Source organism: Octopus sinensis, linkage group LG7 (genome assembly GCF_006345805.1).
Source record: "Octopus sinensis linkage group LG7, ASM634580v1, whole genome shotgun sequence".
In the NCBI taxonomy this organism is placed as follows: domain Eukaryota; kingdom Metazoa; phylum Mollusca; class Cephalopoda; order Octopoda; family Octopodidae; genus Octopus; species Octopus sinensis.
Genome location: NC_043003.1, coordinates 23,738,803 through 23,753,171, shown reverse-complemented (window position 1 = coordinate 23,753,171; position 14,369 = coordinate 23,738,803). Strand labels below are relative to the sequence as shown.

Sequence of the window (14,369 nt, the reverse complement as noted above, 5' to 3'; positions counted from 1 at the left end):
CCGACGGAGTGCCAGATTGAATACAGAATGCTTTTAGCAGACTTGGTCTAGCATATCCTACTCATGGGTTTATCCACCAGACTGTATGAGAACACAAACCATTTGGATACAATCCATGATACCATTGAATGGTTTTGTTCGTGACCTGCCTTACTTTGATAAATTGGGGATTAAAATTGGCGAGACTTAACCACTTAAACCAATACATAAACGTGGGCAGAAGACGAACATACGACCGGTGGAAATCTATTGAGTTTTGATACTTCTCTTGTTGTCAGTGATATATATATATATATATATATATATATATAATTATATATAGAGAGAGAGAGAGAGAGAGAGAGAGAGAGAGAGAGAGAAAGATGAAAAAACACAGATTTGTTTTACACGATTTAAGAGTATGTTAGGGCCATGATAATAATGGAATTATGAAATTTTGTACAAAATAAGGTTTTGTTCTTTCAGCATAATTGGAGTGAGTACCGGTTTCGCATTGCTTATCAAAGTGAGAGTTGAAAGAGATAAATTGCTTGGGGAGATAACAGCTTAAGACATTCAATAAAATTCTCACCAATGCCAAACTATCCTCTAGAACAACGGACGCATGTGTTGTAAAGTGTGGTCGCCATAATTGCGGAACTTGTCCCAACCTGTTGGAATGTTCGGAATTCTATTTCAGACAAGGATAAATATTCAAGTTCAAATCTAACTTCATTGCACCTCCTAAAACCTCATTTCCGTAATCAGATGCTCGGGCTGCCATCGAAATTACATTGGCTCAACAGGAAATTCGATCCGAAAGAGATGTACGGTCCACAGACAAATTTCCTCCCCAAAATATCGCCAAATATACCTCAGTCAACACAGTGATGAATGTGAAGAGCGATTACAACCACAATTCGAAATTTTCCCAGTTTTTCATCTTGCCTTCTGGACATCAACATAAGTAAGAGTGAATAAAAGAGCCTTATGTATCCACAAATATAAACCAGGATTAAATATGAAACCATATTAAAATTAAAGAACGTACCCCAATTAATGGAAGATGTAAGCCAGAATTAAGCGAGAAACGTAAAAAAAAAAAATAAAACTTACAGATTTACCTCCCTTTCACTGGAAAATAAATAAGTGAACAATTATCTCCCCTAGCAAAATTTTTTCCTCCGCAGCAATTAATCTCTTTATCTCTCAGTTGATGAGCAATGCGAAACCGATCCTTACTTCAATTGTGTCGAAAGAGCAAAACCTTATTGTATAATGAAGATATTATACAATATAATATTCAGAACTGGTCATTCAGATGCTGAATGACCAGTTCAAAAGTGTCTTTACCACCCCGTTGGAACACAGACAAGTGAACGAACCAGTGGACTTTTTTGCCGCCTCACCTATAACCAGCGAGGCGGTTACAATAGAATGTATTGACATTAGCGAAAAAGATGTCCTAATAGCCATAGATGAAGTAGACACAAACTCAGCTGCTGGTCCAGATAGTTTCCCAGCCATCCTCCTCAAAGCGTGTAAGCATGCCCTGGCAAAACCCCTCAAGATTATCTTCCAGAGCTTTCTAGCGAATGACAAACTGCCAAGCAAGCTGAAGGAGGGAATAATATGCTCAATACATAAAGGGGGAAGTAGAGCAGATGCCAAAAACTATAGGCCTATCTCTCTGACTTCACACATCAGCAAAGTCATGGAAAGGATAGTCAGAAAGAAACTAATCGCGTTCCTTGAGGAAAATAACTTGCTGAGTAATACCCAGCATAGTTTTCGACCAGGTAGGAGCTGCCTGACCCAGCTCTTACAGCATTATGACTGGGTGTTGAGGCAATTACTCAACAAATCAAATGTGGACGTAATCTACCTTGATTTTGCAAAAGCTTTTGACAAGGTGGATCATGGTATGATATGCCACAAAATGCGTGACCTCGGCATAGCTGGAAAACTTGGAGTGTGGTTGCATGACTTCCTGGAAGATAGGAGTCAGGCAGTAGTGGTTAATGGAGCCACCTCTATGAACACACAAATAGTGAGCGGTGTTCCACAGAGCACTGTCTTGGGACCACTGCTTTTTATAGTGGCCCTCTCAGATATGCCCTCAAATGCCCGGATAGCCACTCTTGCCAGCTGTGCACAGGATACGAAAGTCTCGCAGAAAATACAGAACCCCAGCGATGTTGCACACCTGCTGCAGGAGTTGGACTCAATCTACAGATGGGCTGAAGATAATAATATGCAGTTTAATGCTGAAACGTTCCAGGCCCTGCGCTACCAGCATCCAAAACTGAATATTAAACTTAAAATTTCAATCCCAGAGCCTAAGTCTGTGAGGGACCTGGGTATCGACATGAGTGATGATACCTCTTTCCAAGTGCACATTACCAGGATGGCGACAAAGTGCAGACAACTGGCTGGGTGGATCCTAAGAACATTCAGAACCAGAGATAAGGAAACCATGATGGTCCTCTGGCGGACATTCGTCCTCAGCCGCCTGGATTACTACTCACAGCTCTTTGCAACAGCTCAGCTACTGGGAAAGATTGAAACAGCTAAGACTCTACTCCCTGGAGAGAAGACGGGAGAGGTATGCAGTAATATATGTCTGGAAGATCCTGGAAGGAATTGTGCCAAATTTTGGCATTGTAAGCTACACCAATGGTTGAACGGGACGACACTGCATAGTGCCAAAGATCCCAGCAATGCCATCACGCTTCAGGACCAGCTTCTGCAACAGCCTGGGTTTCAAGAGCCCACAGCTTTTTAATATTCTCCCAAAGAGTCTGAGGAACTTGCACAAAGTAGATGTAGCGGTTTTTAATTCAAAGCTGGACATCTTCCTGTCAAGAATCCCAGATGAACCTACCTCACGGCAAGAGGTGCAAATGAGAGTAGCTATGTCAAACTCCATTCTTCACCAAGTGCCACATATTAGACGAGGTTCGTCGTAATAACAGTGTAGCACAAAACGGCGGTGCATCAGCATGACCGCAGCTCTGAGCTGAAACTAGAAAAAAAAATCTTCATTATACAATGAAGATATTGTATAATATCTTCATTGCCATGACTCTAATATATTCTTAATCCTGTAAAACAAATATTTTGTGTTTTTACATCGTTTCTCTTTCTCTATTTATATCCTCCACGTGTGTTTCCCCACTAAAATAATTTCTGCCTAATATATATATATTAATATATTATATATATATATATAATATATATATATATATATATATATATATATATAATATATATATATATATTTATATATATATATCAGTTCATTAATAATGAAATATCCGAATTTGAACTGAAAGTTTATTTTACTTTATCTCAACAAAATGAAAAGCAGTTAATTGAAGCATGCACCTAAGTTATCAATAAAATTTTGACATTTCATTGTTGCTTATTTATGCCGGCAGCAAAGAATTCTGGAGAGCAAGATGTGATGAAATCAAGAAAACCTGTTTTCGCATTTTCAGTTTTGAATTTTTTTCCCTGTACATATTGTCTAATGGGGAGAAAGTGTGAAGGTTAGTTGGTGCAAGGTCTGGTGAATATGATGGATGACAGAGTACTTCCAAGTTCAGTTCCTCAAGAACTTGAGTAGTGTTCTTTGTGCAACATGTGGTTGAGCATTGTCTTCCAAGACAATTAGCCTGTCTCTATTGACTAATCTCGGTTGTTTAATTGCAAGTTCACTCATCATTTCATCCAATTGGTTGATGTACACAATTGATGTAATTGAGTTGTCAGGTCTCATGAAGCTGTACTAGATGACGCCAGCGTTGGATGACCAAACAGACACCGTTAGCTTTTGTAAGTGAATATTCTTTTTTGGATTGTGTTTTGGCCCTTCGTCTCTATCCAACCACCATACAGAACCCTTGCTATTGCTGAAAAGAATCCATTTTTCATTCCATGTAGCAATACGATGCAAAACTTGTTCGCTTTTATGCCATGACAGCAAAGACCAGTGTGTTTCAAGACGATGTGTCATATGATGCTCGTTCAGTTCTTGTGGTATCCACTTGTCCAGCTTTTTACTTTGCCGATTTGTTTCAGATGATCCAATACATCAAACCATACTACCAAGTCACACATAATTTCAGATGTATCCGCTTCCACTACAGTTTCCAGCTCATCATTATCCACCTTGGTCTTAGACCTACCACGGGGATGATTTTCAAGTGTAAAGTCACGAGACTGGAACTTCTCAAACCATCGACGTACAATGTGCTCATCGCCACAACTTAACCAAACGCCACATTGATGTTTCCAGCTGTGTGGAATGCATTGGTTTCAAGACGGACGTCATATTCTAAACAACACAGGGGTACACAAAAATTGATTCACAAGAGAAAACTCGCAGTATAATCACACCACATGAAATGCAGCAATGACTCCCAAAATTTACGTCCTTAAAATACCTTGCGCAACCTGTACGTATGTACGTATGTATGTATGTATGTATGTATGTATGTATGTATGTATGTATGTATATATATATACATATATATATTTATTTTATAGAAGGAGCTTCTACAGGACTAGGTTAACCCCGACTCAACCCGGGACCTACATATATATATATATATATATATATATATATATATATATATATATATATATATATATTATATAAGTTAATCCAAACAAGAAAACAAAAACAAAAAAACAACAACGCAAGGACGTGGAACAAATAAAGTATTATTGGACGCTCAGGAAAGAAGGGAAGAAGGAGGGTTGACGTTTCGAGGAGAGCTCTTCGTCGGAAACATAGGAGAAGGAAAGATCCCGAGAAGGAAGACAGGGGGAAAAATCGCTAGTGATACAGACGAGGTCGCATACTAAATATATATATTATATATATATAAAGTCCTTCCGCAGTTCTCAACATATCCATTCACTGTTGTTACTTTTCTCAATTTTTTGACAAATCCCTCCAAGTTCTTCATTGTTGTTCTGTATTTCTGTTGCAGAGTCTCATGATATTGTTTGCTAGTGTTTTGCCCACTCCTCGGCCATCATGTTCTACATGTCAACAGCAGACTACGCTTCAATGATTACGTGAGTTTCCCAACGTCATTTAGTTGGTGGTATTATCTTGTTGCCTTTGAATTCATTCCGTTGTTTTGTTGTCCATCAACAAAAATAATGCATTTGTGAGCCTGTTTAGGCTTCTTTTACAATTCATGTTTCTGCACCGTAAGAAACTGATGGGATATCTCATTAATCACAAGTTCGTTTCTAAATAGGAAATGGAGTATTTTACTTTTAATAATGGAACTGATTTTCAAGAGACCACAGCTGAAGGCAGTTGGCAGTTTTATTTCTCTTCTTTCTCCGATGAGGTGTTGCACAAAAATGTCGTTTTAGATAGATATTTATTCACCATAGAAATCAGGAACACCATCTATCCATTTGTTTTACACAATTTCGCAATATTTGCTTTTGAATGATCATTCACACTTTCATTTATTTTCTTTTTGTATTCCGTTATTCTTATACTGTTATAGCTCAGGTATTCAGATATTCTGACGCGAAAAATGGTTGATCTCCATCGTTCGACGATGAAGATAGCCTGCTTCCGAATTAACAAGTATTTAGCTATTCGACAGAGATATATGCCCTAATAATGCACTGGAAGAATCAGCGTGACGCATGTGAGAGGGCTTTATAATCCACTTGGCGAGATTATATACAGCTTCGTCTGCCCCAAATTCACTCATAAATTGCGGATCGGCTTGAGACTATAGAAAACGAAATTATTCAGTGTGATGCGAAGAGGGATCGAACTAGGAACCTTCTGGTCGGAAATGGAAAGTCTCCGGCCAATTACCTATACTACGATTAACGGACGAGAAATAGGTGTGTAAGTATCATGTATTCTTACATAACGTACCAGATATGCACATGTGCACACACAACCCCTCGTTATACATAAAACACGCGTATAATAACATGTATGAATGTTAGTATGTGTGTGCACGTGGATGTTTGCCTATGCAAACAATGAAGCTGAATGCGACACACACTGAAGTTGATGTGCTGGGAATAACTGGCACATTACTTTCAATTCACTGAGAAACGGTACATACTCGTAGCTTTGCATATATTGGCGTTATTATATACTTTGAGATCTAAATAGACTGGGCGTTCACGTTAGGAATACCTTTTGTCAAATGAAAGCAAAAGATGCTGCCCTAGTGTAAAAATCAATATTTACTATAAAATCAAGCATGATTTCATTGTCTTCTGTTTTTCGCTCTACCACTTAATGTTGCTTTCATATTTTGGTACAAGCACCGCAAAGTTCAGGGAAAGTGGTAAGTCGAATACTCAAATGGTACTTATTTTATCAACCTCCAAAAGATGAAAGGCAAAGTAGACCTTGACAGAATTTGCACTCAGAACGTAAGGTCAAATGGAACGCCCCTATAAATCCTGTCCGGTGCTATAACGACCAAGCCAGCTCATTTTCATATTGAGGACCTGTCTTTACGACAAAATAACGCTGTTAGTGCTTCTGTGATAAACATGTTTATGTAAAACACTTGTTCATAAATATTAGGTTCTCTGCTATATTCGTTTAAATATATCCCATTGCCGAATAGCATTACTCAGTGAAATCTAGTCTATTTCAACTGAGACTGTTGATAAAACTAGCAACAAGCAGCGAGTCCTTTTGACTGAAAAGATACCAGGTTGCACCGTTCTGCAGTTATTAAAGAATGATTTCTTTTAAACTACTCATAAATTACCTGTTTTCCAATTAACTGTACTTCTGGAACGTTTGAAACTCATACTCCTCCTTAAAGAGCTTTAACGGTGTTAAGTAAAATAAATGGCGAGAAAAGCCGATGCTAACTATATTGCTCTTTAAACTTCGTTTCCCACCTCTTTCTCTTAATCTATCTATCTATCTATCTATCTATCTATCTATCTATCTATCTATCTATCTATCTATCTCTCTATCTATTATCTATCTATCTATCTATCTATCTATCTATCTATCTATCTATCTATCTATCTATCGCCTTCTCTCTCTCTATTTCCCGTTCTCTCTCCATATCTATGGCGTTTACCAGCAATAAACTCAGTAACGCTGTTTTATATCCATGTTTAAGCTAGAAATATAAACCCTTTATTCCATAGGCAAGCAGTAATTAAAATTGTTATATGGATGGCTTTACCCTTAAATATAGCTGTTTGTGTAAGTTAAAATAGATCTAATCCGATATCAATCAATATTATAGATTGTCCACGATAGATGCTCCAAAGCAGGTCTTGCCTATGAAGCACACAACATAATTAAAATATATTAATGTATGAGTGATACTTGAACAATCATCGGCATGCAACACAGCACTACTGCTTTCAGCAGAGTTAAGAATCTCTCAAGTATCTCCTATCAGGCAAGTGTTTCGGCCCTGAAGTTCTTACGCTTTATGAGGGTCGAAACACATTCAGGTCATGATTTCTAGGTCCACTTCTGCTCACATTTTTATCCTCTTAACTATCAGAGAATTGTGCATTTAAACCACTTGGAGATTTCGTTGAGATGGAACTCCTCTCCTTTGACTAAGCGTTCAAACTTATACTTAAAAAAAAATAACGTTGTTGTCCTGTGGGGAAACGTCGTTAGGGCAGCGGGCTCGCGGCTGGAGGATCGCGGTTTCGATTCCCAAACCTGGCGTTGTGTGTGTTTATTGAGCGAAAATACCTAAAGCTCAACGAGACTCCGGCAGGGGGAGGTGGCGCCCCCTGTTGTAATCGTTCGCCCCAACTTTCTCTCCTGTTTCTCTTCCTGTTTCTTGCGATGGGGTAACGGTGAACGTCCCGTCCAGCTGGGGGGAATATATACGCCATAGAACCCGGGAAACCAGGCCCATAAGCCTGGCTAGGCTTGAAAAGGGTACACAAATAAATGAATGTGGATATATATATATATATATACACAAACACACACATATTCAAATATATGTATATCTGTGTGTATGAATGTATGTATGTGTGTATTTACGTACGGAAGTGCGTAAGAACGCAGCCGCACACAAATCTTGGAATGTACAGCTGTTCAGTAAAAATCCCATAAATTTAAAACCGAAAGCTTGGCGTTCGTTCAGCTATTGCAGTTATTTTCTTATCGGTGCGTGCTGTGATTTTAAATACATGCATTTATAGAAACAGCACAAATGCAGAAATACACGAAAGCGTTCGCCCACACGTTCAGAGGAAACACATATGTACATAGATATGCGTGTGCATTAGTATTTTGTGTGTAAGTGATTGCGCGCGTCTGCTGCAGTGTGTACATTTCCGTGTCTATGTTTATCTGTGTGTGTTGATATAATAAAGAGAGAAAAAGAAAAAAAGAGTAACCAATGCAAAAATCCATACGTGGAAACGTGGAAAGGTGCTTTGAAGCAAATATAGATAAATGCAAGCATTTATGCCAGATAAGGATATTGATTTGTGTTATAGAAATTGTGTCTATTTTGGTAAAAGAAAAAGATATAGTCAATTTAATCTATCCCATATTCTAACTGGTATTTAATTTATTGATCGATTCCAGATAATAGCCCAAATAAAGATCTGCAGATTTGGCATTTATTGAGACATATCTAAATATATCTGGCGCTCTGATTGTGACAGCTATTTTCCCTCTCTCTTACGCAAGTGAATGTATCGATTTTTTCAGGCCAGACACGAGAAAGTTTGTTTTTCTTTCATCCAGCATGCAGGGTATGGTAAAATGCATTGATTTGCGACGTATCTATTATATATCTCTTACTTATTTTATAGGAGCAGGTGAGATTAAATGCAAAATGTGCTTCAATGAAGTTGAAGTTTTAATTTACCATCTCGAACGATTGATGTATAAAAAGCTTTTCGTATCGTAAATATACGTAAATATTTTTTTTATGTAAAAATTAATATACTGTTTTTTTTTTTTCACCATTTAGTGCCTGGTTGAAATATATTTAGCGAAGGGCAATAAAATATCATGGTGTTCACATATTTTCCGAATGAATTATTACTACCACATAAAGAAAAACAAACATAATTCATCCGAGTACTGGAGTCATTCATGCAATTTATAGGCAATAAATCAACACAGAGCTACATGAGAGTTACATACAAATCCTAAAGAAGATTTGCATAGGCATTGGCGTCGAGGATTGAAGGGGAAGGAAATATAGGCTACAGCAAAACTAAACACATACAGAAAAATAAAGGAAGCATAATTTCGAATCAACGTCCGATTGTAATGCTTGAGACAAGAAATTATTACCAATAGTATTATTATTATTTGATTAAAACTCTCAGCTTATTTTGCTGGGTATGCTGAGAAGTGTCAGCTGTCCACAACCAGAAAACTAAGGTGACACTTATGTACTGATCACGCTTCAAAATCCCTGCGGAGAATTCTTACAGATCTATGGAATAATAATTTTGATAGGTGATCTGTGTTTACATTTGTATTAATTTCTTTTCAGCCATGCTATGTGAATACTCTCATCCAGAAATGGGCCGAGAGAAAGCTCACCCTAAATAGTCGGGCAGATGTCGCTAACGCGAATATTTTCATGGCTTATCTCTTATCCACCAACATATATAAGGTCATATAACGGTAATTATACCACTATAATTGTACCATGCGAGGGTCGAGCTGGTAGAGTCATTAGCACACCGAAAAAATGCTTAGCAGCATGTCACCTAAGTTCAAATTCCACCGAGGTCGACTTTGCCATTCATCCTTTTCGGGTCCATAAAATAAGTACCAACTGATTACTGGAGTCTATGTAATTCACTTATCCCTAGCCCCGAAATTACTGGCATTGTGCCGCATTTGGAAACCAGTATAAATACAATAATTAATAATTGTAATAACTATCATATAAATATTGATGGACGTAACTAATAATTATCCGGTGCCAGTTGTACTTGTGATCAATTGTCAACGCACAAATATCGGGAGAGTTATTCAGCGTTGGGACAGGTTTCGCAAGAGTGTCTATCTGACGGTATGACAACACCTGCTGCCTCCCTAGATAACTGCTGCTTAGCAACATTAGTCCTGCTTTAAATAGCAATAACCATTGCAAGAGCATAGATATTTAAAAGGACATTGACTGTGACAAAATTATCTCCATCCTACAAGATATGCTGATACATATTTTAAATTTTATTTTAAAGTCAGTATATCTTCACATTTTTCTTACTCGACGCAAAACGAATTCAGTAAAATATTTATTGTATCTACTTTTCCACTTGGGAGAACATAGTTGATACTTACTAAACAATGCATTTGACAAGGTGTAACTGAGAAGTCGCGTATACATCGCACTTCTTTTGTATTTCTTTAACTTTGATATCTATTCAAAAATAATGGGCAACTAAACAGTATATACATATACAAGTTGTAGATAACAAAATCAGTACGTTCAGTAAATATGCGTGAAAGGAATTTTAATAGTTATTGTCGAATGCAATTATATATGCTTGTGTGTGTGTGCGTGCACATATATATTGGATTGTCCAGAAAGTTCGTGCCTATTTATAGTAGCTTACCTTTCGACTTATTTTAGATCATGGTTGAGTTCATAAAATAGGATTTGACTACACCTCCATTTAGAGTACAGTTTACGCTATCTTTTCGTGGAAATGCAAAGTCGACCGTGGCAGAATTTGAGCTAGGAACATAAACACAGACGAAATACCTATTTCTTTACTACCCAAAAGGGGCCAAACACAGAGAGGACAAACAAGGAGAGACAAACGGATTAAGTCGATTACATCGACCTAAGTGCGTAATTGGAACTTATTTAATCGACCCCGAAAGGATGAAAGGCAAAGTCGACCTCGGCGGAATTTGAACTCAGAACGTAGCGGCAGACGAATTACCGCTTAGCATTTCGTCCGGAGTGCTAACGATTCTGCCAGCTCGCCGCCTTCGACATGTTGCATAATGGAAAATCATTTCGGATGAGGTTCAGAGGTAGCTTGAATTTTGAATGGGCTTTTTTTACACCTGTTAAGAGTGTGGCTGCAATTCCAGAAGATGCAGCAACCAGAATAATTTTCTTCTGTCCCACATTGGCAAGGAGCAGGTTGACCAATAGTGACTTTCCTGTGCTTCCAGGAGCATCTAAGAAGATTCCATCAGTGTCATTCTAGTGGTGATCTTATTCCTTGTCAGGCTCGCATACATCTGTTCAGCACTTTGAGATGCTCGGGCAGTACCAGTGCGCAACTGTTTTTCAGTTATGCACAACTCTTGTCATCATTCTCTGAAGCTCTGGCTGCTGTAGTGCATAGTCTGTTCCTTTCTTAGCATGCTTCCGTTTTTTTGCAGCTGTCTCTCTTGAGAGAGAGAGAGAGAGAGAAGAGAGAGAGAGAGAGAGAGAAGAGAGCGAGAGAGAGAAAGTAACAAATCCTTAGAAGAATGTTTCTATGAGGAACGGGAAGAGTGAAAGCAATATTATTTAAAAAAGAAGAATAAATGAAGACACGGTGAAATTATTCCTGTACTCGACAGATACAGATAGAGAGATAGATAGATATAGATTTAGATAGATAGAGAGATAAATATTAACGGAAATACTTAGAAGAAAGACAACAGAAACCATTAGAAGAATGTTTCTATTAGGAATGTGAAAAGGAAAGTGAAAGTATATAGGAATCTGTGACATTCATATATTTTCTCCACGAACAAAAAACAATGCGACTGGAATGAAATATGATCGGTTTAAATATACATATTCATCAACGGCGTATTGTATACATTTTGGACGCGTAATGACCCAGTAGTTAGGGCAACGGACTCGCAGTTTCGATTCCCAGACCGGGCGTTGTGAGTGCTTATTGAGCGAAAACACCTGAGGTTCCACCAGGCTCCGGCAGGAGGTGGTAGCCAATCCTGCTGTACTCTTTCATCACAAATTTCTTTGAGTCTTTCTTCCTGTTTCTGTTGTAGCCGTATTTCAAAGGGGTCAACCTTGTTACACTCTGTATTACGCTGCATCTCACCGAGTACTACGTTAAGGGTACACGCGACTTGTACGTTAATTTCACGAGCAGGCTATTCCGTTGACTGGAACTCTTTCCCTCGTAACCGACGGAGTTCCACGGACGATTGTATACATACATGTGTGAGAGGAACCCCCTCCTCCAAGAGCGAATTAAATGAAATAGAAGCGGTTAAAATACATTCATCAATGAACTTATACATACAAGTGTATGTGTGTAGCTAGCCACAACTGCTACGACAAGCATACACATCTGTTTTTAGCTAGCTGCACTTGCTACGTCAGTACCGGAAGGTGACATTGAAAAAAACATTTTTTTTAAAGAATCGAATCATATATATATAAAGCAATATTATTTATATTTAATATAAAAATAAAATGAAGACCCCATTATGTATCCGAGGTCAAATTATTCATGCATCCCATATCTGGAACCAAATTGGGCAGTCATTTTCATACGTCTATTTTATATATTAGGTGTGTATGTGTATATATATATATATTTATGTGTGTATATATAATATATATATATATGTATATACATATCTATCTATCTACCTATATATATATATATATATATATATATATATATATTATATATATATAATCTATATATATATATATATATATATATATATATATATATATATATATAAATATAAATATATATATAATTATCATATTATAGTGCTATCACAATATGTAATTAGATATGTAATTACCGAAGCTTAGCGTCGATACTTTATTCGCCTAAGGCCGTCAAGGAAGACACTAAAAACAGACAAGAATATCATTAGTATCCGCTTACAATTTCTTGTACGTATGTGCAGTTGTTCGGTGTTCACTGTAGAACTTTCAAAGCCCTCCCCACGAGATCTTATAATAGATTATGCAGCACCATAGAACAAATCCGCTTCCGAACAAAAGAATAATGAAATTTAACTGGGTTATGACCATTGCATTCACCGTATCACAAAACTCACGGACATTTAAATTTCATTACAAAGCAAAATGCTCCGCCGTGTGAAATTCACATGAGAGCTGGATAATGACATTATTTAATATATACACCACCTGTCTTCCTATCGCCTCCAATCTATCCTGTTGTTGATTTTTTTCTTCCATCCTTTTCCTTTAGAGACTGCTGCGATGTTGTATGCTTTGATTTCGATCTGCGTTGCAATTTTCTCCTAACGCTGTTCCAGTGGGATTAATTCGAGAATTAAATATGCATAAAGAACATTTAAATGTGCAGTTAGCTACTGAAGAAAATAAAAATAATAAAGCGTCATGGTAATTTTATCAATTTACATACGTATATATTTTACATAGTATCTGCTGATAAATCGGCATGAACACAAAACATATAGATTGAAATGATAGCAATATGAGCAAATTATAAATGGAATAGAGAAAGTAAAAATAACATTAACTCAAATAGTGACGTGTTGCACGACAAAAAATATTATGTCAGTTCACTACTCAATATAATGAACTATCTAATTATGTGTCTTCCTAAAAATCTTTCGCAGTTAACTGACATCCGATTTTATAGGGTCACTCTCGCAAAAGCTACGAGAAAATTCCTCATGACAACCCCGCTCTCTTAAATAATATTCATGCGTGGTACGGCGGCGAGCTGGCAGAAACGTTAGCACGCCAGGCGAAATGCTTAGCAGCGTTTCGTCTGCAGCTACGTTCTGAGTTCGAATTCCGCCGAGGTCGACTTTGCCTTTCATCATTTCGGGGTCGATAAATTAAGTACCAATTACGCACTGGGGTCAATATAATCGACTTAATCCATTTGTCTGTCCTTGTTTGTCCTTTCTGTGTTTAGCCCCTTGTGGATAGTAAAGAAATAGGTATTTCGTCTGCAGCTACGCTCTGTGTTCAAATTCCGCCGAGGGCGACTTTGCCTTTCATCCTTTCGGGGTAGATAAATTAAGTACAATTTACGCACTGGGGTCGATGGAATCGACTTAATCCGTTTGTCTGTCCTTGTTTTTCCTCTCTGTGTGTAGCCCTTGTGGGCAGAAAAGAAATAAGAAACATTAACACGCCGGGCGAAATGCTTAGTAGTGTTTCGTCTGTCTTTACAATCTGAGTTCAAATTCCAACGTGGTCGACTTTGCTTTTCACCCTTTCGGAGATCGATAAATTAAATACCTGTTTGTGTACTGGTGTCGATCTAATCAACTGACCCCCTCCCCCAAAATTTAGGGCCTGGTGCATAGAGTAGAAAAGAATATTCATGCGTAGTAGTAGCATGTTTCGTTTTCTTTAACTTCCACCCCTCAGCTCTTATTAGGAGGGACAGCCTGTATTTTACGTGCTCGT

General features: G+C 37.7%; 1 protein-coding gene across 1 annotated transcript in view; it reads left to right on the top strand.

The window, feature by feature from the left end:
* Nucleotides 1-11,181, top strand: part of LOC115213997 (stimulated by retinoic acid gene 8 protein-like) — a 12,242-nt gene extending 1,061 nt beyond the window's left edge. The window contains exons 2-5 of the mRNA XM_029783007.1: nucleotides 3,925-4,020; nucleotides 5,517-5,599; nucleotides 7,156-7,213; nucleotides 11,044-11,181. Of these exons, the coding sequence (XP_029638867.1) occupies nucleotides 3,925-4,020; nucleotides 5,517-5,599; nucleotides 7,156-7,213; nucleotides 11,044-11,181 (375 nt within the window). The remainder of the gene's footprint in view (nucleotides 1-3,924; nucleotides 4,021-5,516; nucleotides 5,600-7,155; nucleotides 7,214-11,043) is intronic.
* Nucleotides 11,182-14,369: the final 3,188 nt, after the last annotated feature.